At 44.8% G+C, this 21,872-nt stretch overlaps 8 protein-coding genes across 8 annotated transcripts; 5 read left to right on the plus strand and 3 right to left on the minus strand.

Annotated features, from left to right (window-relative positions):
- Positions 1-1,489: 1,489 nt before the first annotated feature.
- GGI43DRAFT_77902 (uncharacterized protein) lies at positions 1,490-2,694 on the minus strand. Its single transcript, XM_083210296.1, has 3 exons — positions 2,383-2,694; positions 1,553-2,264; positions 1,490-1,502 (listed from the first exon to the last, which is right to left on the minus strand). Exons 1-2 carry the CDS (start codon positions 2,540-2,542, stop codon positions 1,606-1,608), a joined length of 819 nt encoding a protein of 272 aa, XP_083059410.1. The 5' UTR covers positions 2,543-2,694; the 3' UTR covers positions 1,490-1,502; positions 1,553-1,605.
- Positions 2,695-4,711: 2,017 nt separating this feature from the next.
- GGI43DRAFT_428200 (Alpha/Beta hydrolase protein) lies at positions 4,712-6,415 on the plus strand. Its single transcript, XM_083208921.1, has 5 exons — positions 4,712-5,168; positions 5,221-5,764; positions 5,818-5,893; positions 5,957-6,211; positions 6,268-6,415. The coding sequence occupies exons 1-5, from the start codon at positions 4,891-4,893 to the stop codon at positions 6,354-6,356; spliced, it is 1,242 nt and encodes a 413-aa protein (XP_083059411.1). The 5' UTR covers positions 4,712-4,890; the 3' UTR covers positions 6,357-6,415.
- Positions 6,416-7,698: 1,283 nt separating this feature from the next.
- GGI43DRAFT_428202 (uncharacterized protein) lies at positions 7,699-8,162 on the plus strand (the record flags this gene model as incomplete). The annotated part of the gene is made up of 1 exon (XM_083208922.1): positions 7,699-8,162. One exon carries the CDS (start codon positions 7,699-7,701, stop codon positions 8,077-8,079), a length of 381 nt encoding a protein of 126 aa, XP_083059412.1. The 3' UTR covers positions 8,080-8,162.
- A 1,583-nt stretch (positions 8,163-9,745) lies between these two features.
- Positions 9,746-10,738, minus strand: GGI43DRAFT_428204 (uncharacterized protein; the record flags this gene model as incomplete). Its single annotated transcript, XM_083208923.1, has 1 exon — positions 9,746-10,738. One exon carries the CDS (start codon positions 10,736-10,738, stop codon positions 9,959-9,961), a length of 780 nt encoding a protein of 259 aa, XP_083059413.1. The 3' UTR covers positions 9,746-9,958.
- Positions 10,739-11,753: 1,015 nt separating this feature from the next.
- GGI43DRAFT_407756 (Zn(II)2Cys6 transcription factor) lies at positions 11,754-13,685 on the plus strand. Its single transcript, XM_083206272.1, has 2 exons — positions 11,754-12,158; positions 12,225-13,685. Exons 1-2 carry the CDS (start codon positions 12,079-12,081, stop codon positions 13,567-13,569), a joined length of 1,425 nt encoding a protein of 474 aa, XP_083059414.1. The 5' UTR covers positions 11,754-12,078; the 3' UTR covers positions 13,570-13,685.
- A 1,058-nt stretch (positions 13,686-14,743) lies between these two features.
- GGI43DRAFT_407758 (general substrate transporter) lies at positions 14,744-16,912 on the plus strand. Its single transcript, XM_083206273.1, has 5 exons — positions 14,744-15,023; positions 15,073-15,347; positions 15,442-15,991; positions 16,039-16,325; positions 16,403-16,912. Exons 1-5 carry the CDS (start codon positions 14,958-14,960, stop codon positions 16,782-16,784), a joined length of 1,560 nt encoding a protein of 519 aa, XP_083059415.1. The 5' UTR covers positions 14,744-14,957; the 3' UTR covers positions 16,785-16,912.
- A 405-nt stretch (positions 16,913-17,317) lies between these two features.
- GGI43DRAFT_428206 (uncharacterized protein) lies at positions 17,318-18,367 on the plus strand (the record flags this gene model as incomplete). Its single annotated transcript, XM_083208924.1, has 1 exon — positions 17,318-18,367. The coding sequence occupies one exon, from the start codon at positions 17,318-17,320 to the stop codon at positions 18,365-18,367; it is 1,050 nt and encodes a 349-aa protein (XP_083059416.1).
- Positions 18,368-18,393: 26 nt separating this feature from the next.
- On the minus strand, positions 18,394-21,473 carry GGI43DRAFT_77935 (Zn(II)2Cys6 transcription factor). The gene is made up of 3 exons (XM_083210297.1): positions 19,887-21,473; positions 19,093-19,817; positions 18,394-19,044 (listed from the first exon to the last, which is right to left on the minus strand). Exons 1-3 carry the CDS (start codon positions 21,303-21,305, stop codon positions 18,477-18,479), a joined length of 2,712 nt encoding a protein of 903 aa, XP_083059417.1. The 5' UTR covers positions 21,306-21,473; the 3' UTR covers positions 18,394-18,476.
- Between the last annotated feature and the right edge of the window lie 399 nt (positions 21,474-21,872).

Genomic DNA, 21,872 nt, shown 5'->3' on the forward strand with positions numbered 1-21,872 from the left:
AAGAGCTGCCAGATTTGCCACTGAGTCTGGCATTGATGGCCACACCAATGGTGAATCTGCCGTGTTATTCAATCCACAGATTTGCGAGAGGTGAGGGCTGCCTTAGACTACACTCTTCAGATCATTTCGGGCCCGGTTTAGCAAATTGACGGCTGTCTGTTCAGAATTTTCCTGGTACAGATGTCGATGAGTATGCCATTGCAATACATATCAATTGACGTTTTCTCGCTCAGTTCACATGACAGTAGGACATTTGAGACGAGGCAGTATTACATAACGGCAACGACTTCGCCAGCGCTTTGATGACTAGCGTTAAACCAGATAATACTGGATTTCAAAGTCTCAGAATTAGTAGTACTGGTGTTTGGATCCTTAGCAGTTGGCATTACCATCCCATTGGCGCCCTAGTAGGCAAACAGACTCAAATTTCTATTAGGGTCGTCAGCGGGATCGTGAAGACTGATGTGTAAGAGCATAGGCTTACTGTAGGCGTTCAACTTCAAAGTATCCTAAAAAGTGTTCAGTTGTCTAAATTAATGCTACTTGCAGGGCATGATAGCGGCTATTGCTAAAGATGGAGAGCCACACCCCGTGCTATAGAGAGGTTACAGCGACTAAAGAGAGCAAATGTAGCGATAACTATGTAATATAAGACGTCAGGTTACTACATGAGATATTGTGATATAATTGTGTGTAAACTTAAAGTATATTATATATCTTTAAAATATGAACTCAATTTTTTATTTTAGTAGACTTTAAAGACATAAAACAATACGATTAGAGACGTAGTATATGAATTACTGCCTGTAATGGCGGCAACTGTTTTAAATAAATATTGATGGGGATTGCATTTCTTATCTAATTGAAATTTTGGTTATTAATAGACTACTTGCGAAGACATTTTTCCTCTATGCTGTTTAAGAGTGCATGGCTGTGCATTTGAGTAAACATCTATCGTATGATCCCGTGAGCTCAATTGACATTTTACTTGTACTTATGCCGGTGCTGCATTCTAGATGGCACCATGTGGACCGTTACTGACTACAAATCAGAAGATTGGATTTAGGTTAGTACGGAATGAACTGCCAAAGAACCGCCAGGGTTATACTGTTGAGGAGTATTGGTACTGATAAGTAGAAAGCAATAGCCTCCTCACTCGCTGGAGAGAGTTGTTTGACAGAATACATTGGCTCAAGAAAGGGGATTGCCACTATTGCCCCTACCTACAATCTTTGCCTCCGAAATGCGTCGGTATTATTTACCAACCTTTCCATCGGACTTCATTGAGAAATTGAATGAGGTGTAAGGTGGCTTGGACTCGACTATATTCGCTTAACTTATATGCTTTATCCAAGAAATGCATCGTAGCTACACATAAATGCCTTTTACTTTACATTAACATGCTGACTCTCAGACAATCCTAATGTTCCTCCCAGACATTACTCTTTCTCTTCGATGGTAATTGTTATCCTCTTAAAGCTTGTTTAACTGCTCGTACTCTTCTGCAATAGGTGTCAGATTTTGAATCAAAAAGGTATCTTGGCAGAATTACCTTCATTCATGAGCACACTACGGCGGAGATTTAGCAAGCAATCTGTGTCTTCTTTACTGCTTGCCGCTGGGCGGAATTGGTAATTTGTGGCCGACGGCTGGTCCGAAATTCGGTAGTCCTTCTGGGGAAATGCCCCAAGTCTGAGTGATTTTGGTACTATCTGACACAGGTAATTTGCCATAGACGGTGTTGGCCGTCTCTCCAGTACCATCTTGGAACGCGGTGTAACTCGGTTCGGTGGTAAGCACAGTCAGAGGTTGAGCGGCACTGTAGACGATAGTACCCGAGCCCGAGGTAAAAACGCCGTCATTTCCATTGTAGTCGCCCACAATGTTAAGCGTTAATGCGGAGATCGGAGATTCATACGCAGAGGTGATCTTCTGACGAGTGCCGAAGACTTCGAGGTCGGTCAAAGTTACAGATGTAGAAACAGCCTGGCCACCCGGAGGAGTATATATGTAAGTAATACCAGTTATAACATTGTGAGAATCAAATTTAGGAGCAATATTAATTGTAGCACCAGCGGGTATCTGATTTGCCTTGGACAGGGTGGTAATTACGGACTCGTCATTGATAATCTGGGCATCCGTGCGAGCAGGAACGGTTCCCTTCCAGTTATCAATAATGCCATAAAGAGTACGGTCGCCAGGCTGCGTGAAGACTACATATTGCTGCCAGTTGGGAGTAGTGCTTGGTGCACCGGGAAGCTCCTCTATAAACATATAAGAGTTAGAATCATTTATGAAAGAAAGCTTTAGTAGCTTGTGCAGTGAATTGGAGTAGGGAAATGGGAACAGGGAAGTGCAAGAGCAAGGCTCAGAGTTGCTTACGAGCATAACCGTTGAGTTGAAAGCCAAAGCCGTTGGAGGCAGAGATAAGTGGCTCGGCGAAAGTTATCTCAACGTTGAGCCCAGTAATAGCATTACCTCCGTCCGCAAGGAAGTAGTTGAAATTGCTGCTTAAGCCTTGTGGAGGGGGTGCTACGGACATTGCGAAGTAGTAATCGAGCTGGGAAACTTTTTAAGTTGAAGTAGAAGACGACTTTTGTGTTCTATTTGAGACGTGTCAGTAACACTTCTATCCACTGCCAATAATCCTATTGGGGAAATCATAAATTTGAACTAAGCGTGAAGTGTCTAAGAAGTGCACACCTAGATTTGGATCTTTTTTTGAAATTATCTTGATCGGACAGGATCGTTGAACACTCTATAGTGTAGATGTATGCCAACTAAATTGAAAAACTAAAACCCTCAAGCTTTTCCGAGTGTAATAATTGCGTGAGGATAATGATTCGGAAAGCTTTGAATAATGTCCATTGTGCACCTTTTATATGCTTCTCAGCATCCGCCTCATCTTCATAACTACCTTACAAGCCCAGACTGCATACCGAGTCTAAGTGCAGTGAGTTGCCTATTTCAGAAGATTTATCATAGTGGCATCGTAATCCAAATAAATCTCAAGTACTACGTTCCTAATTGAGGGTTGAGATCCGTCCCCGGGCCACATACACACCACTCGGCTTTGATGCCTCCGCTCTGTGACCTTGGATCGGTGTTGTGGGGCCCCTGCTTGATTTGACATCAGGTAGCGCCGGACGCACAGTAGATATCACTTTCGACTTAGACTTCGTGAGCGCCCCTATACAGTACAACGACGTGTATTTCGCACGAGACTAGTAATAAGCATCCCTTGTATGGTTAGACAGTCGATATATTTAGATGTATTTAGCCTGCGACATATCTCGACACTATGGTGTCTTCCCAACTGTATTGAGTTTGCCATTATGGGTTCATTGAGGGGGAGTCGGTCGGTCTCAGGTGACTCCCCATTTACAGAAGCGCTAGCCTATATTCTCTATCAGCTATTCCTTGTTTTCCGCAGAGAGGCATCATAACTTCGGCAGCTTTGACACGGATGCCGAAAAATGCATCATCTTTTAGATTTTCCGGTTGGCGGCAACAATGGGCAAGACGCGCACGCTTAGGCCTGTGGAGCTCTGTCGCCAGCTGGAAGTAATCATCTTTGTTCTTATCGCCTTCGTTCTCCCTCTGCTGTGTCACCTGCCTCTCAATACCCCTGTCGATCGATGATAGAAGTGGTATTTCTGATTCTCCTGCCAGAGAGCTCTACTGCGCTGCATCCCTTTGTCATTCTCGTTGCCTTGAACACGAACATGTACCTGGGTGTTGCGGAGGCAGATCGGATGCGAACTTGTTGCAGGTGGAGTCTGTGCCAATAATGCGGGAATAGACCAGAATGCATGTTATACTGGTGCATAAAGGGAAACCCCGCGTCGAAACCATGTGCATATGCCATCACAATGCTCCTGTTCGCCATCTTATCCATGCCCATGCAGGGCCTTCTTTTGGCTCTCACTTCGGGCGACGGCGCATCTATACAGCCTTGTGTCGCTAATCGACGCGCTAACGGCTTGGGTTGCTCCGGTTTACTGTGGACTTGCGCAACTGGCAGCCCGCATTATCTAAAGTATTGACGGAAAAAGCGGAACGGCAGAGGGGAAGTACAATTTCGGACTTTGAGAACATGCAAAGCGATCCATGCAGAAATGAGTTGTGCATCCAAGACCGGTTCGTGTGGCTACGATTCCAGAATTGGAATAGGTTCTGGCCACGATTTATAACCTGTTTCCCCCCCCCCCCCCCCCCCAGAACTATAAAACTTTCGCTTCATGGCCATACTGTAAGTCACTATACATGCTATTACGTGGTTAATAATGCTCCAGTCAAATAGACTAGGATTGTGCTTGACGGTGGCTAGGATGAAAGAGTCTATTCAATACAACTATCACATCAAAATGCTCAGACAGCGGCCATTCGTAGTGTGGTGATTTAGCACCAATCTCTATCAAATGCACCCAGGCTGGTGACAATTCACAGTCTTATCTGACGCTTCATCCTTTTCTGGGCTGAATGCAAAATTCGCAACCAAGGAACAAAATGCCAGTTTGCGCATTTTTGGCATAGTAGCAGTGGCAGTGAGCTCTGTCGACCAAGTCCTAGATCTTTGTTTGGATGTATCTAAAGTGGGCAGACGACGGGAGAGGTCGGTGAGCCAGGTAGATCTATGCCAATCTAGGGATGTGGTCCCACCTATTTTGCATTACGAAGCCTGTAGATTTGATATCACCATTGGTAATCACTTGAACCTCAGGTTGGATAGAGTCTGGAACGATCCCCCTAACACGATGCATTTCGTAGCAACAATCTGACCCGTGGCGTCTGAGGGTGACTACTCATCAAGAATATAAAATCTGCCTCACCAGCATCGTGTCGGAATCAATTTTAGATCTTCACAACAAACGCATTATACAATCGACAATGTTAGAGAGGCAGATTACATCTTTTCTAGTCGTCGCAAGCATCGTTCTAGGCAGTGGCCTCACGAACAATGGCTTTGTTCCTAAGAAATTCACTATCAATCTCTCAGCTGGAGTTCCGAGAATGGTGGATCTGGTGAAAGAGACACGTCTACCGTCCAACTCAGAGTATTCGGGGCTCGGTAATTCTAGTGGCATTGCTCTCGATGTGCTAGAGAATTTACGTACCCAATGGTTGGAAGATTTTAATTGGGAACATGAGGAAGCGGCCCTGAATAAGTAAGACATGACGGTTTCAGATCTGTCAGTACAATCTGCTGATATCAACCAGATACAACCATTTCACTGTCGAGATTGAAGGGTTAACAATTCACTACATTCACCAGCGAGCCTCTGACAAAGATGCCATTCCTCTCTTGCTCAACCATGGCTGGCCAGGGTCATTTTTGGAGTTCTTACCTATTGTTGATGAACTTACAGAAAAGAGTAAGACATCCAAGGGACGACCTGTCTCATTTCATGTGGTGAGTCCTTCGTTACCAGGATTCACTTTTTCATCGCCGCCACCTGCAAACTGGACTGTAGATGATACAGCGCGTGTATTCAACACTCTGATGCGTGAAGTGCTGGGTTATGACCAGTTTGCTACCTTTGGAACGGATTGGGGTTGTGCGCCAGCTTACAGCCTCTATGACAACTTTAACACATCAACGCGAGCTGCCCATTTTGCAATGCTCCCATTTTATCCGCTTAACTCTACAGAACTTGACACGCAAAATATCACCCTATATTCTAGATTGCAAGAATTTGAAGAACAAAGGTCTATGGACTGGTCAACTTCCGGAAACGCCTACTTCTTGGAACAGACTACAAAGGTAACATACAGGTCATGTTCATTGGGAAAAAAAATAACGCTGATAAGTATTAGCCTAATACAATTGGCCTGGCTCTTCTAGATAACCCTATGGGCCAGTTGGCGTGGATTGGCGAGAAATACATTTCATGTAAGTGACGCTGTAGCCGCGAATGGAGCGCTTCATTCGCAAATAAACTGACTGTTTATGCAGGGTCGGATCCAAGGGCAGGCACCGGTCCGTCTATCCTAAACCACAGGGAAATTCTCTTGTCCGTGTCCCTGTACTATTTGACACGGTCATTTCTGTCATCGGTGTACATCTATTTCCAAAATCCACATGGTTTCAAAACGTCTTATACAAAGGCGCATACGGACGCGCCTTTACTTTTCAGCGCATTCAAATATAACGTTGGCTTTTGGCCTGAACCTCTCGTCGCGAAGATCGGAAATGTGGTGATGTATAATAGTGCGTGGACCTTTTGGCTAAATTCGTAGTAGGAACCTCGACTGATAAGCATATAGATCATGAGTTTGGTGGCCACTTTCCAGGCCTTGACAATCCTCCTGCGCTTTTACACGATTTGAGAGAAATTGCGAACTATTGGGTATAGATACGGTAGTTAAGTACATTGCTGTAACACGGATGATCCCCCAGAAGCATAGTTGGAACCGGTACTCCTGGTCATATGCAGTCTTGACACTGTAATGACAGCACTTAAATGGCAGCTCTCTAGCCTAGATATAATTGAGGAATTACTATAAAATCTTTGGCAGACATTTTTCCTGCAGCAAGTTTCTATTTATGTAACTGTGAAGCGCTTTCAAATAGCTCTATCCGCTTTTCTCATACTGCCCGCCTACTGTGGTCTGGTCTGATCTCTCAGTTGAAACAATAGGTATGCTTAGTGTTATTGCTATCTGTCATAATGCCTACGATTAGAAATGAGGATTTCCAAAAGCTACATTTATTTCTTTTGGTGAGACAAGTTCTGTCTCGAATTAGCTGCAAAAATAGTCGATTAAAAAAGACCTCCAACAAGGACAATAGCACCACCAGGCCTGCCTTTATACAGCAACATGAAGATACATAGCTAATTTTGGGCCTCATAAACTGGCAATTTTAGCTTCTGACAGTAGCAGCACTTTTGCCATCTCATTTGCCGGATAGCTATATGGTAGTAATTGCAGCCATGCCCTCACAGAGAAATCGGGTATACTAAAATCGTCATACTCTACGAACTCAAAGCCCGACGAGCCAATTAGCCAAGAACGGAAGAGGCGAAACATGGATTATTCGTTCAATACATCCCCCCAATTTAGAACGAAATGTCGAAGTTCAGTTCGAGGTAGTTGTGCTGCGCAAGCTTGCTCATTGGATAATTCCAAATGCCCAGAAGAGTTAGCGTACTACGAGACCAAAAATGTTATGTTGTTATGTTGTGTTAAAGCAGCTAGATGTTTTCATAATCCCTTCATTCATATGTTAGTACAAGGTAATAATTACACTAATGAATAGAAATCCTATGCTGCAAGGCTTATAAATTAAGCTTCGTGGGCCAATTGGGGGCCTTATCTACCGCCTAGCTTGGTCAGCTACACTAAGTAAGTTAGTCATCGTTACTCACCGTTTAGCGGGCATAGGTAGCTGAACAATCATCTCCTTCTTCTTGAGGTTGAGACCAGAATTTCTACTGAAGGCGCTTTCATTATCTAACCTCTTCCAGAAATGCTTAGGGTACAATGAACAATCATTGGTCTCTGTGGTACGTTGGACATTTGTCATTATTATACGTTTCTCATTAGTAAGCATCCGAGATTCCAGATTGACGACACAGAAGGCTGAAGTCGGAGCTGCCTTCCTACCAAACTGGAATAATAATCAGCATGTTTTGAATCAGCCTCAGAGACATCGACACAGTTGGCATGAGGCTGTTAGATGAGTAGACTGCCACCATGTCTCATGTCATAGTATGGGACGATGGTAAGAGTTACATTTCGCCCGTACATAATGAGGAAAAGGAATATGGTAACAAATTCGCATTCGTCAACCTCTCCCACGGCTACCACCTGCGCTCTTCGGAGCAGATACGAATAATTCGGCAGCATGCAATGAAGGACGTGGGAAAATCACGTCGAAAACCGAAGATGGTCACACGTTTCGACCTTGCCATGGAATTGTGTCAGCCACAGCCGACATGGTGGCTTTCTCGACGCTGGGCAACTCTCTCTCATTTTGCATCTCACATGAAGCTACCAATCGGGGTGCAGCTAGAGAACGACTCAAGAGGACGCCAGCTTCTGTCAGATGGTACACTCTCCCTGCACGTTCAATAGCTATTTATATGCTTATTCAAGGCGATGGCAGTGTTCCGTAATAGCGGGAATGGCGGAGCCCAAATACATCTACGGGACGCCTGGTTCACTCTCGGACTGCGATATGCGTCAACAATGTTCCAGATCCTAGCCAATTCTGCTCTATACGAGACAATGGCTAGATCAGGAACTCGGAAAGCTGTCGAAAGCTATGATTCCATGAGATTTCATGTGAAAGCACTGTCTTCCCTACAAAAAGCGCTACAGGCTACAGGGAGAAAGTACATGGAAGATGCTATAAGTGCAATTACGGGATTATTGGTCTATGAGGCATGCAATATATGTTCAAAGCCCTCTGCCATATCCTGAAGGCTTCAGACTAACTGTACAACGCATAGGAGCTTCGAGGCAATAGAGATATGTGGATTACACATCACCAAGGTCTTCAGCATTTGGTCAGCCAGGCAGGGGGGATTGGTGCGCTTGAACACAATGAGGAGCTGAGAGTAACAATTAGTTGGTTAGCAGACCACTTTACCTGTGAAGTTCAGGCTGTTTTGCTGATCTAAATAGGTGTGAACTTCGTGGTGCGTGCGTGTTTGACCGCTCTCCCTGCTATTCATCACCACGACAATGGGAAGAATTTGCTGTATTACCTTTGGCTTCTACAAATGTGCGCACACATATAGATGGCGTCCTCCGCATGTGGAATCATTCATCGCGAATTCAACATTCAGAATGGTTAAACGCGTATGAAATTGTAGCAGTCTTCTCCTTCTGTGCATATGATCCACATAAGCATCAGGATGCAGCTTTTTGCATCCGCAGCATGGATGCCTGTGGCGCCTGGGTAAATCCAGTGGTGCATACGTTTCTTTCGTGGCGGCCACCAGCCGGCTTCGTATATGCGGAATATCTCATGCAGGAGGCTTGCCGGCTAGGACTGCTACTCTACCTTAATTACGTACGGCGTTCCCTAGGCATAGTACCCTCGTACACCGGTATCTTAGCTGGCAGATTAAAAGACTATATTACGGCAAATCATGAGTATCTAATGGGTGACTGGGTCGGCGAGGCCTGGATATTACAAATATGGGTTCTCTATATGGCTGGATTTGGACTTCAGGGAGAACCTGATGAGGCCTGGTTTTTCTGCGCTTTAGGCATGTCATTGAAAAGACACAGAGTGTCGGATTGGAGTAATGTTCTGCAGCTTTTGAAAAGCGTACTGTGGTTTGATGATGTATTTGATACACCAAATGATGAAAGAGTGAAAAATGGCTCTATGTGGTGGGTAATGTGTCATTCTGCCTGTTTCCCATCTCCCGGGTTACTGAGATCACACCAGCTGTATTGGTAAATGGCCGCTTATAGGATAGTTTAGTGTAATATGAACTGATATTTGCCGTCAAGTGGCGTACCGGGAAAAACTTTAGTTATTGCTGTTACATGGTTTACGTTAGGTCTAAGGGAAGTGTTCGTAAATATATACGAACCAGCAATGTTGAAACTGGCATATTCAGTTACAATGTCATCCGCGACCTTGATCAAAATTTGGCTTTGCACGCTGTAAAGAGTTTAGAGTGCGTATACTGTAGCTCCATGTTAAAATATTTTGACTGTTCCGTTTTAGGATTGTTATATCTCTTATTTTTAAAGCATAGCGCGCATATTGTTTATTTATTTTTACATGGTGATCAAGTAAGTCTATTAAACATATCTTGTGGTTAAATTATATGCAGCGAATAAAATGATTTTTATAGCCTATCGATATGACCGAGAGAGATCGAAGAATAGTCCACAGATAAAATATAGTTTGATATGAAGTGTTAAAAGCAATGAGAGGGCAGTATATAGTAACACACTTGTTTATGTTTGAAGTCGCAGTAATCACCGCCGATTAAAGCTTCTTGGTAAAAAACATAAACTTGATGTAATGCAGGTATGCGATTCCCGTGTATGTTACAGGGATAAATCTTGCACCCCTACGGATCCACCACATTGCTCTTCGAGCTGCCCATTCTGCTGAGAGGATTGCCGAGCCCATAGTGGATTGAAAGGCCGCTGGGACAATATGGCGATAGATAATAGAGTCATCGTCATATAATTTGCGCGCATACGGAAGAAAGGCGCGTTTAGAAGAAGAATATGGCTGAAGATTTTGAAAACCAAAAGTTGGATGTAGCTCAATCTCGCTACCGACATACCAAATCTCAGGAAGAAGATCTACCTGGCTTGGGTCGCTTTTTCGATGCTTTTTAAATAGAGAAATAAGTTGAACAGCCGATTCAAAGTTAGCCTTCAGAGCGTCTTGCTCTTTTGACCCATGAGCTAGAATCAAAATATCCGTATTAACAAGGGTCGGTATCGCTGCGTCGTAATTATTATAAGTCCAGTCTACTCCAAATTTGAGCTGTTGAATGCAAGCTACCGACTCAGCTTGTAGCTCTCTTATTATAGCTTTTCCAAAAGCTCCAGATGCGCCAGTCAATGCAATCCGTCGAGATTTCAGTGTGTATGCGGTACCGAAAATCCAGTCGAAAAGATAAAATGTTGAGCTCATATATGCTGCCGGGTCCACGTGATGGAGGGCATGGTATTCTGGGCCAACAATAAACTTGTGAGGATTTTTCGGTACAGTGCTATAGGTTTTGTGATTGGAATCTCGCCCACTAAGCATGGCCACGACCATAATCCTAGCTGCCTCTATAGCGAAAACACCATGAAGCAGGCGTTCAGATACGACACTAGAACCAAGAATAGCAATGCGTTTTAAAATTAACCACCCTAGCCATGATCCAAGGACTTGACATGCTAGTTCTAGTGGAAGCTCAAAACATATGTTATGCCAGAGGTAATAATTATTGAATTGGAGGCGCCTGTGGAAGTAGTAATGGTGTACTTCATGCAATTTTCCAATTAGTCGTAAGAAGCGAAATCTCGACTTAGAAAACTTGTGGAAAAAAAAGTGAATAGCGTCAAAGACAAAGGTTCCACAGAAAAAGAGCCAAAAACATGAGAGAATAGAAGCTGCAGGGGAGGAGTATAAAATCGTTTTGCCAAATGATAACATCGGCTGCTGGATGACTGACAGGCTCATCATACTGCACATCGTTTGTACAGGAAAGCTACAGTCTATTAACTTTAAAAAGAAGAAAGTCGCAAAATATGAGCTTTATATTGTTCATTCAGCCGTCTTAGATGATGAACTCATTATATATAAGTCTGCTCAAGCCCCTTTCGATATTTTACATAGCCATAGTGTCACGTGTAAATCGACCATTTTTACGACTGTAAGTATTCGACTCGGTCGATACGTAAATTCTATCAGCTAACAGATTATAAATAGAACCTTTTTGTGGGGTACGAAGTAAAAAAAAAATGTATTGCTCGTGCTGTCTTTGTCCTGCAGTTTTGCGATCCATATATAGATCGCATTGCACGGTTACGTTTTAGGCGCTTACGAGGTGGCTCTTGAATCCTTCTCTCAGATGAAGTCACGTGTTTAGCATGATATTTTACGAGCCTACGAATCTAGATGCCGTAGTGGAGCTTGTAGAAACCCACTATCTCTAAACTGAGGCAGCCATCAGGACAGCTTTAACTATTCCAGTTAGTTTCTTGCTAGTGAACAGCTGGCGAGGGTTTAGCGTAGCTTCTCTTACAATTGCGCAAAACTGTAACAAGTACAGGGCGCCTTGTTATCCCAACATACCAGTCAATAGCTAGGAATAATTAAGATATACACATCTTGGCCTGTTTTAAAGATCTCACTCTCTGCCGAGCCAAATCGGACATTGGTCGTTCCAACAAGCACCGTAACCTAGGTGGTTTAGCTTTTACAGTTTTGGGCTCAATTGGCCGTTGGGCTGCGCCACATTACGCATTGTCAACGCAAGCCCGTGAAAGCCCCTGAAACTAAGCCTTCTAAAATAATAATGGAGAGATGCTTGGTGTTTTCTTCTTAAACCCCTTTACTCCATAACTAGGATTACTATCCGAAAATTAATACAAAAAAACATGAGTAAAGGAGAGCCAGCAATTGAAAAGAAACATCGAGCAAAGGGCTCCAAATCTAAGAGGGGCTGTTACACATGCAAGTATGCGTTGAGCGATTATTTTCATCTTACATACGATAAAGGGGTGCTAACCTAAGATTAATACAGAGTTCGGCATGTAAAGTGTGACGAAACAAAGCCGATTTGTGTGCGATGCGGGAAAACTGGCCGCCTCTGTGAAGGGCTTGGTTATAGCAAGCCTCTGCGCAACCACTATAGCCATAGTGCAGGTTATTTATCTCATATATCATATGGAGCTCTTCAAACTAGAGATGAATATCGGCATTTTGAGTATTTTCGTCACAATGCATTGCGCTATCTGACAGGCTTCAACAACCAGTCCAGATTTTGGAACGAGACGATCCTCCAATTCAGCGAGGCTTCGCCAGCAGTGCTCCATGCGGTGCTTTCTCTTAGCGCGCTTTATGAGCATCTTGATGGTAGCTCAAAAAGCGTGCTGGCATCCGATAAGCTCATCCTTCAACATTATAACAGGTCTATCAAATACTTACGACTGGCGCCATCTTCCCACCCTATTGAATTCGCCTTGACCTGCTGCATACTATTTGTCGCTTTTGAAAGCGCACGAGATGATTATAAAATGGCGCTCTTTCACCTACAAAACGGCTTGAAAATTATAAAAGATTGGCGAACAAAAGAAGCCAAGTCTTTCATTGACCACCAGATTCGAGAAGACATTTCAGAGATATTTCGACGCTTGGATATGCAGGCTACAACATTTCTAGATTCTCGGCAGCCATACTTAGCCGCGACTGCTGACGTTAAGACATTGGATAATAACTTTGGCCTGCCAATGTCATTTTCTAGTCTTCGCAATGCCCAAACATCCCTAGAATCCATCGAAATTCGTCTGTTCTACATACTAACGACGAAGTCTTCAACCTTACATCTGCCGTGGCTGAAGCTTGATAACCACGCGACATCGAGACAGGTCTTACTCCAAGGACTGAAGGTCCGTTTTACACAATGGAAGAAAGTTTTTGACGACTTCTCCAAGTGCGAAGCAAAAAATATGAATGCAAGAGATTTACAGCTGCTCCTGTTACTAGAATTGCATTATCAGACAACGTCCCTTATGCTTGATCTCAAAGCCGATATCAGCTCTGCATCATCGCTGGACGCACAATGCATCAAAATCAACGAATTATCGGAAACTCTAATTATAGCATTATCTAATTCCAAATTGACGTTTTTGGTCGATACGGGTATAATTGCTCCTCTATATTTTGCAGCCACAACCACCTCCCGCATCTGTATTCAACAACAATCCATAGCCTTGCTTCGTTCAATAAGCTGGAAAGAAGGACTATGGGACTCTAAAATTGTGTTGCAAATTGCAGAGCATATATCAATGGAGGGGGAATCCGGTTTAGTGAGAGTTGCTGTTTCTGGCGGAGTCCCAGAGCTTGCTGATATATTTCTGATAGAGTAAATTCGGATATTCGTGTCCATTATATAGTTGAGAACATATAGCGACTATTAGTATATGGTGGAAATACTTGGGTAAAAATTAACCACTGAGTTATTTGAGCTAAATCTAGATCATATGTGTACATGGGAATAATATACGCATTGCAATGTGAAGTATTTGGAATGCTCAACTTACTCGGAACTCTGTTTCATAAAATTTAACATTTGGCAAGATAACTAAATAGCTTATAAAATAATGCCATAGACTGAGGACAGTTCTTCTAAATGATGGAGCCGTCCACCTGTACAGCTTAAAAGTTCTATTAGCCTCTTCCAAGGCAAACTGGTGTGCTACAAATGGCTTTATTGGCGTTAGTTGAACTTTACAGGCGATTTCAGCCATTTTTTTTTTTGCGGTATAGCTCCACAATGAAGATGCTGTAATTCTCCATTCCAGTGGACGGACAGTACTCAAGCTGAGGGTTACAAATTTCATCGTGACTCTAGGAATATTTCCGGCCACCAACGAACAAGACCGAAAAGGACCTGTCCTTCCACGGCGTTGATAATATTATCAAGCCGGATATTTCTGGGAATCAATTCCGCATGTCTAACCACACCCGCGTTGCTCCCTCAACAAAGTTGCCATATATTCCCACAGAGGCCAGGGCAGCAAGAACCTCTAAACTCATAGTCGCCGCAAACTGGATCACGGATGTGCCCACTGCCCTAGACGCACTCTCAATGACAATTATTTACCGTTTTCCGTTAATATTTTGAGCTGATTTGGTCACCGCTCTGCTAAAATCTAGTACCTTAGTACCGAACATCTTAAAACAGAGCTTGCAACACCGATAACACACCGATGAGATATGTGGAATTGAATGTATAACCTATAATATTATGAAGGATTTCTTCCTCTCATGAATCATCAGTATACTATGAACACTTCATTCCACCAGGATATTTTAATAGATAGGTTGAGACAGATGTAAAGCGCTATATGGAATCACATTCCTTAGCCTCCCGGATTCTGCGATCTGTACCAATATCTGGCTGTCTCCCCACGTTTGCCCCACCACCCTTACCCCAGCTCTTTCACAAGTGGCACACTCCGGAACTAGCGTTTTCATATTGGCCAGTGCGTCGCGCGGACCCGCCGGCGGTAACATCGCGTTTCTGTACCATAGTTACACGAACAATGATGTGAAAGGAGCAATGAACCTACAGCGTCAGGCCTGGGATTCTGGCTGAATAGTATAATGAGGCTATGCATCCCCCATGAATCTCGGGCTCTGTATAACTCTTCTGTATTTCTATCTCTCACAATTACAATCGGATGAACGTCAATCACAACAAGCTCCAAGTTTGAATGCAATTGTGTCCAGCTAGGTCTTGTCATCAAACAAAATGGCAATCCCACATGCCACGCTTTACAATCGTCTAGTTACCGTCGCTGTTGCTTTTGGATCTCTTGTAAGTCGTCCCAATAAACCAAATTTTCGACATGTTTCTTAGACGATAGACATATGGATACTGCTCTTCGGTCATCGGAAGTACAATCGGCCAGCCAGGATGGTATGCCTACTTTGATCTCCCCCCGGCTGGAACACCAGGCTACGCAACCAAAACCACTTCCACGATCGCCACTTCCAATGGTATATATAGCGCTGGGGGTGCTATCGGCTCCCTATTTATAATGTGGGCAGCATCAGCGTTGGGCAGGAAGCGATGCATTCAAATTGGAGGCTTCTTTGCTCTCCTGGGAGGCATTCTTCAAGGAGGTTCGGTCAATATTGGGTAAGTTATTCGCATCAAATTCACAGCTATCACTAGGTATATGGCAGAAGCCACAAAACTATTGACTAACTCTGTTCTGTTTCGTACTCTGAAGCATGTTCCAAGCAGGACGTTTTCTAGCGGGCACTGGCATTGGCATCCTTGTTACAGTCTGCCCCATGTATATGAGCGAGCTGGCACCGCCTGAGAAACGCGGCTGGCTAGTCGGTCATCACGCAATTTTCGTTGTCTTTGGTTATATGCTTTCCAGCTGGCTGGGGTTTGCTTGCTACTTTGCTACTGCTGAACGACCTGACTTTGCTTGGCGTTTCCCTCTTTGCATGCAATGCTTTGGGCCTCTGATACTGTTGATAGCTTCATTTTGGATTCCTGAATCACCGCGGTGGCTTTTACAAAAAGGAAAACTGGAAGAAGCGTGGACAGTTGTATTAAACCTCAGGAATTCGCCAGATGATCCGGAAAATATGACAGCCAAAGAAGAAATTTACCAGATCCGAGCGCAGATTGCCCTCGATACTGCGAAGCTAAAGGCTATTGGGTGTGGCCCTTGGACGGCTGTGATTAAGAAGAAGAGCTATCGAAAAAGAATGATTATTGGGTTTTTGACTCAATGGGGAGCCGAATTTGCGGGGCCTCTGATTATTGTGAGTCTTTCTATCCCCGCTACCAACACTTGTCGCTCATTTGGCAGAACAATTACTCAGTCCTGCTGTACACCAACTTGGGCCAAACTGGCTACATGCCGCTGTTGCTGTCAGCTATCTGGCTTACTACTGCCGGTTTAATTTACAACCCTTTGGGTGCCTGGCTGCACGACAAAGTCAACTCGCGTCGTTGGATGTTTATGGTTGGTCTATTCGGCTGCTTAATCACCACCAGCGGGCTTACGGCCTGTATCGCCCAGTTCGCGGGTACATCCAACAAAGCTGGCAATGCCGCCGGCGTTTTCTTTATTTTCTTATATCTTGCGTTTCAAGGGTAAGTGTTTAATTTTAATGCGGCGTTCTCCAGTCAGTTTCAATTTATAAGCAGTAGTCACTAATGTGTAAATAAAGGACTGGGTGCGACACAACGATGTATACGTATGTCGCCGAGATCTTCCCTACAGAAATCCGTCCGATTGGTATGGGCTTTTCTCTCTTCGGACAATTTTCGAGCACGATTATCCTTTTGCAGACCGCGCCCATTGGAATGGTCAACGTCGGCTGGAAATATTACCTAGTCATCATTATTTGGTGCATCTTTTTCATCCCAATAGTGTACTTCTTCTTTCCTGAAACAGCTAAATTATCTTTGGAGGAGATTTCTGCACGCTTTGGGGATGATGTTGCAGTGCATGTTACTGATGTTCCTGAAGAGGAGCGCAAGGAGCTGGATGTTTTCTTGAAAGGACGGGATGTTGTTCATATGGAGGAGAGTCCTCAGGAGGCCATATGATAGCCTGTAAAGTCCTAGGAGAGTCTCGGTTTACTCGTTGCAGGTATCTATGTCTACAAACATCAACCAATGAAGAAGTCTATGCGACTAGAAACTCTAAATTTAAAATTGCGATTGCCACTGTGAAACTACCTAGAAATGAGCCTTCCAGGGAGAAACGTCGGTTCTGTTCCCCAGCTATGTTTGAACTTACAAGGTTTGGTGGCACGCCGATGACTATGCGCATGAGGTGGCACACTCCGCCAAAACGGGAGTGGATACCTATGAGCATCTCGTTTCACAAGACATGATAGTTCAAGCTCAAAGCGAATAATCCTTTTCCAATTTGCGGAGAAGTGGAGATGTAGCCAAATATCCTGGGGTAAAAAACAGCCATACCAGCAGCATTGAATCGTGGCCGTTATTTGTATTTCATTCTTCTGTCACTCTATCTTTCAATGTCATTCTGAAATTGAAAACTTTCTTTCTCATAGCTTTCCCCGCTATATGTAACAAACACCTTGGCGCTTTGTTTAAAGAGCTGCCTACCAAACATGGACCCCATTACGCCGCCGCACGATGCGTCGGACAATTCTGACAATCTGGAATTCTTATCCTTCGATTGCCTACCCAACCCTCGACAAGTTTGGCCATTTCCATCCGAATCAGCCGAAGAGGGTTTGGGTCGCCTTGTCCTTCTCACACCTGATGTAGTGGCATCTGCTGCTACCTCTTGTATTAAAACTGGCCGACGTGTGTCCCTTAATTGGGACCTCACAAAGCTTGATGTCGCTAATTTTAATCGAGCCCCAGCACAGCATCATATAGTTCCGCTACTTAATGGCACAGCATATGATGATATATATGTGTTTAATCCACAACAGTCTTCACAGTGGGATGGGCTTCGTCACTTCTCAGCTCCGTTTCCCACGGAAGAAAATCCCAAACGTAGACTCTTTTACGGCGGTGTTACTTCAGCCGAGATTGAAGATCGGAATAATACTCGCATTGGAATGCAATATTGGGCAAAACAAGGAATATGTGGTCGAGGTGTGCTTCTCGATTACGTTTCGTATGCGGAGCGGCACGGAATAGAGTATAGCACATTCTCCGATCATGGAGTGTCACTGCATACTCTTCTCGAAATTGCAAAGGAAGAGCATGTCACATTCCGCCACGGCGACATTCTCTTCGTTCGAATAGGAGTCACAAAGGAATGGGATACTAAAATGACAACGGCGGATAAATTGGCGTACGCACAGAGCCCAGCCCCTCTCCATGCTGGCGTTGAGGGCACAGAAGAAGTTTTACGATGGATTTGGAACACAGGCTTCTCTGCTGTGGCAAGTGATGCCATATCTTTCGAAGTTTATCCACCCAAGGAATCATATTTACGCCATGGAGAACAGATGGATGCTCCTGGCGTATTTCTCCACGAGTATCTTATTGCCGGTTGGGGAATGCCTGTTGGCGAGCTATTCGACTTGGAGGAACTCAGTCGAATATGTCAGGAAGAGAATAGATGGGATTTCTTCGCTGTGGCATCACCACTAAACATGCCCGGCGGGGTAAGCAGCCCCCCAAATTGTATCGCCATCTTTTAAAATTCATAGTTAATTGTACAAGAGGAATGATTAGCTGCTAGACAACTTAGAGGAAGTCCATAGTTGTTGCTAGAGAGAGCTATATAAATTCGTATAGTAAACATTCTGGTTAAAGCCCTTTGCTCTCAAAAATACGCAATATTTTGCTAAATTTCTCAGCCAACCCCCAACATCCCAATCGCTGCATTATAACTTGCGCATCACGACTCAATACAGAAACACAGCCATCGTCACATACATTCTCAATGGACCCCAAACCAGCTGGCCCTCCGGCACTAATCCAATCCACAACAGAGCGCCTTCGAGCTGCATCCTCATGGCAAGGAAGGTCTAACCGAAATGGTACTTTGTCACCAGTAGCACTGGTAATACGCGGCCCATATGTGGAGTAGGCCAGTATAAAGATGTAAGCCATGAAGACGCGCATGATCTCACATGGCGCCGAAACTAGGTACTCGTTGGCGATGCCAACAACTTGCGCAGCGTGCCAAAGAAGTCTTCGGCCCTTGTAAGCCTCTTTTGCGAACGCAGACTTCAATTTCATTTTTGCAACTTCTACGCTGTGCATATTCTTCGAAGCATTCTGAGATATGTGATGGCGAACAATATAGACGATTGCGTCCATTATGTCCTCAGCAGCGTAGAGATGTGAGTAATTACAGAGGAGGCCAGATATACTACTGTGAATTAGCTTTGCCGACCAAATTGTCAAAATATCTGCTTACTTGTAACTAATTAACTCAGGAGTGTTGGAAGGAGAAGCCATAGAGTTGAGTAAGTGGTCAAGAGAGCGCAACAGGGACTTTTTCGATTGTTGATGTGCACCAAGTAGAGATGAAAGGCCAAAGTGCTCGGGCATCGCTACCACTTCTAGCTGCTTTAGATCCCATAAGAGTCGTCCAATTACTTGCGAGCAAAGCCTTCGAGCCCATGTCCCTATAGTACCACGTATCTCCTTCCCAGAGAGTATATCTTTCAACGTAGCTGACAGGTTTGGGGCGATATTCGCACGGGACCGGAGCGCCAACCAAGCCTGCGCAGAGGTAGCGTTCCATAGAGATTCATTGCAAGGTAGCTGTCGAGGCAGTTCGCTGAGATCTATGGCTCCTCGTCGGCTAGTAAGAGTGCAAAGGCTGCAATCGTACTCAAATGCAGCCCAAGCCGACCTGCATTCGTGCTCTTCGCTAACCCATGAGAGCCATTGGCGATTCAGACGCTCTGAGTCGTTTTCGACGCCTATAAATTCGAAGTTGTCTTGGTTATCGTCGATGATACCCCAAGAGGAAGAGCCTAGAAGACCCATGCCTCGCAAGCTTCCAACTAGGACACCTCGTGAACGATCAGCATTTTGATATAGCTGTCTATTGCCCGACCCGAGAGAATAGATCTGATGCAAGCACAGCACATTCAGATAAGATATATTTCGGTAATTGCCGCCGTCCGCAGCACCCTATGTTGATAATTATCAGTACGTGATATAGCTCTAATATTAAGTCCCTCCGATACGGCGCTGACCTACCGACCAAGTGACCATCGGCAAGCATATCTCACTGAGCATCCAAGAGAGCTCTGCGTCCCGTTCATCGTCAGACAATAGCGCCCCCACGCATGCCATGGAGGTAAGGAGGACCGTTTGACAAGAAAACATGTTCCAGCTTGGCCGATGAATAATGGGCTGAATATCGTGGAATCTGGTGAAATAGAGGTCAAGCAATCTCTGCAGTTCACTAAATGACTGAAGGGCATTGGTATCTTTCACTGACGCCAGATTTGGGAGATAGCTGTCAGAGAGAAATGGAATTAGACTACCAAGACGCTTATTTTGGCTGATTGAGGTGCCTTTGAGAATGTCTCGAAGAGGCGGGAGAGAGTATCGATGAGGAACGGAGTCTCGAGCTTGGTCGAATGGCCATGGCTGTTCTGAGCAGTTAGAGTCTAGCGGATGTAGGGTTGGGCTGTTAACCACGGTTCTTGATTGACCCATGACTGTTGGGTTGGTGGACTGCTGTGAAAGGAAAGGTGGAATAGTTCTATCCGTAGCGCCAGTATCGTCTTGGTTCAAAGCGTGAGTTGACTGGAGATTAGGGGCGCCTGAAATGCCAGCACCCGCCCATGGTTCGGAATCGATATTAAAATTAGGCATATCGAAATTGAGCCAGTCGAGGCCGCTTGTGCGAAAGTTGGGTGGACTTGAAACAGGGAAATTTAGAGATAATGCTTCGCCGTCAATAGAAATGTAGCCATTGGCATCCGTAAACGCTTCGTCGGTAATGGGCTGAGAGACGCCAAATATTCCTGGGCCAGACGACGATGTAGGAGAAAATTCTGCAAGAAGCGAATGAAATGATCGATCTTGAGACCCAGGGTGGCATGATGAGAGAGCGGGCTCATCTCCAGAATTTGACGCTGGGGGAGTTTGCAGAATCTGTGTCAAAGATCTGTCATCCGCAGCCTCTACCGAGCCCATTCCAGATGAAACATCACCATATATAAAATCGTTCACTTGCTGTCGTTCTTGTTCCGGGGGAGGGGGACGTGAGCAATCCGCGAAGTCTCGCGGCATGTCAAGGTTATCAAGAATTGAGTCTCCAGGCTCCGGCGATGTATACTCGCACGAAACATGGGATTTTACACAGCCCTCACACGGCCGCGCTCGCTCACATTTCCTCTTTTTGACGATACAACGTTGGCAAGATTTTCTCATGGAGCGTTTGGCGGTTGGCTGCTCAATTAGATGGCAGGCGCGCAGGTGACGAATCAGGACATCGCGCCTTGAAAACGACTTATCGCAGCGGGGACACGGTAGGACGGTCTTGAGATTGCGTGGCAAATGGGTGAGTCGATGGCGATCAAGATGGCTGGGGCGGGAGAAGGCTTTGGTGCAGTGAGGGCATTGGAGCGAGGGAGACGAGATGCGCGGGCTATTTGAGGGGGGCATGGCTGCTGGCGAAAAATTTCATCTCATGTCGGGTAGAATATGCGGTGGTTGTGTTGGCAAATGGGTTAGAGGTTTAGTGCTGGCTCCCGCGAAGATGAGAAAATGACGCTGAGGATAAGTTCCGAGGAAGCCTCTAGTCAAAGGCGAATAGCATGGAATCGATGTTGGTCCCTGAACGCGAGACGGGTAATGAATCGCCCAAGCTTGCTGCGGTTTTCATACTAGGTGTGCCTAGTGCAAACTAGCGCGCAGCGATTCTGGGGTAATGCATACGACAAACCATTATGTACTCCGCGCTGCATTGCAGATTACGGTTTGACAAGGCTTGATCCGGGTGAGGGTATTGTAAAACTTGGGTTGTGCTTCAAAATAGCCGAATTACGGAAGACAGCGAACTCTATCGATCTATGAATATTTCTTGTTGGTAGACTTTTAAGATCTCGATCAAAGCTATGTTCAACTTGGCGTCAGTGGCACAAAGTTATCTCGGTACCGGTAAAGCAGCAGCATGCATTTGCAGTTTATTTCAGTCCGTATTTCTGCTGCTGCTTCTGTGCTGCTATTACT

This window comes from Trichoderma evansii (genome assembly GCF_050947405.1).
Source record: "Trichoderma evansii strain SZMC 28006 chromosome Unknown GGI43scaffold_13, whole genome shotgun sequence".
Lineage (NCBI taxonomy): Eukaryota > Fungi > Ascomycota > Sordariomycetes > Hypocreales > Hypocreaceae > Trichoderma > Trichoderma evansii.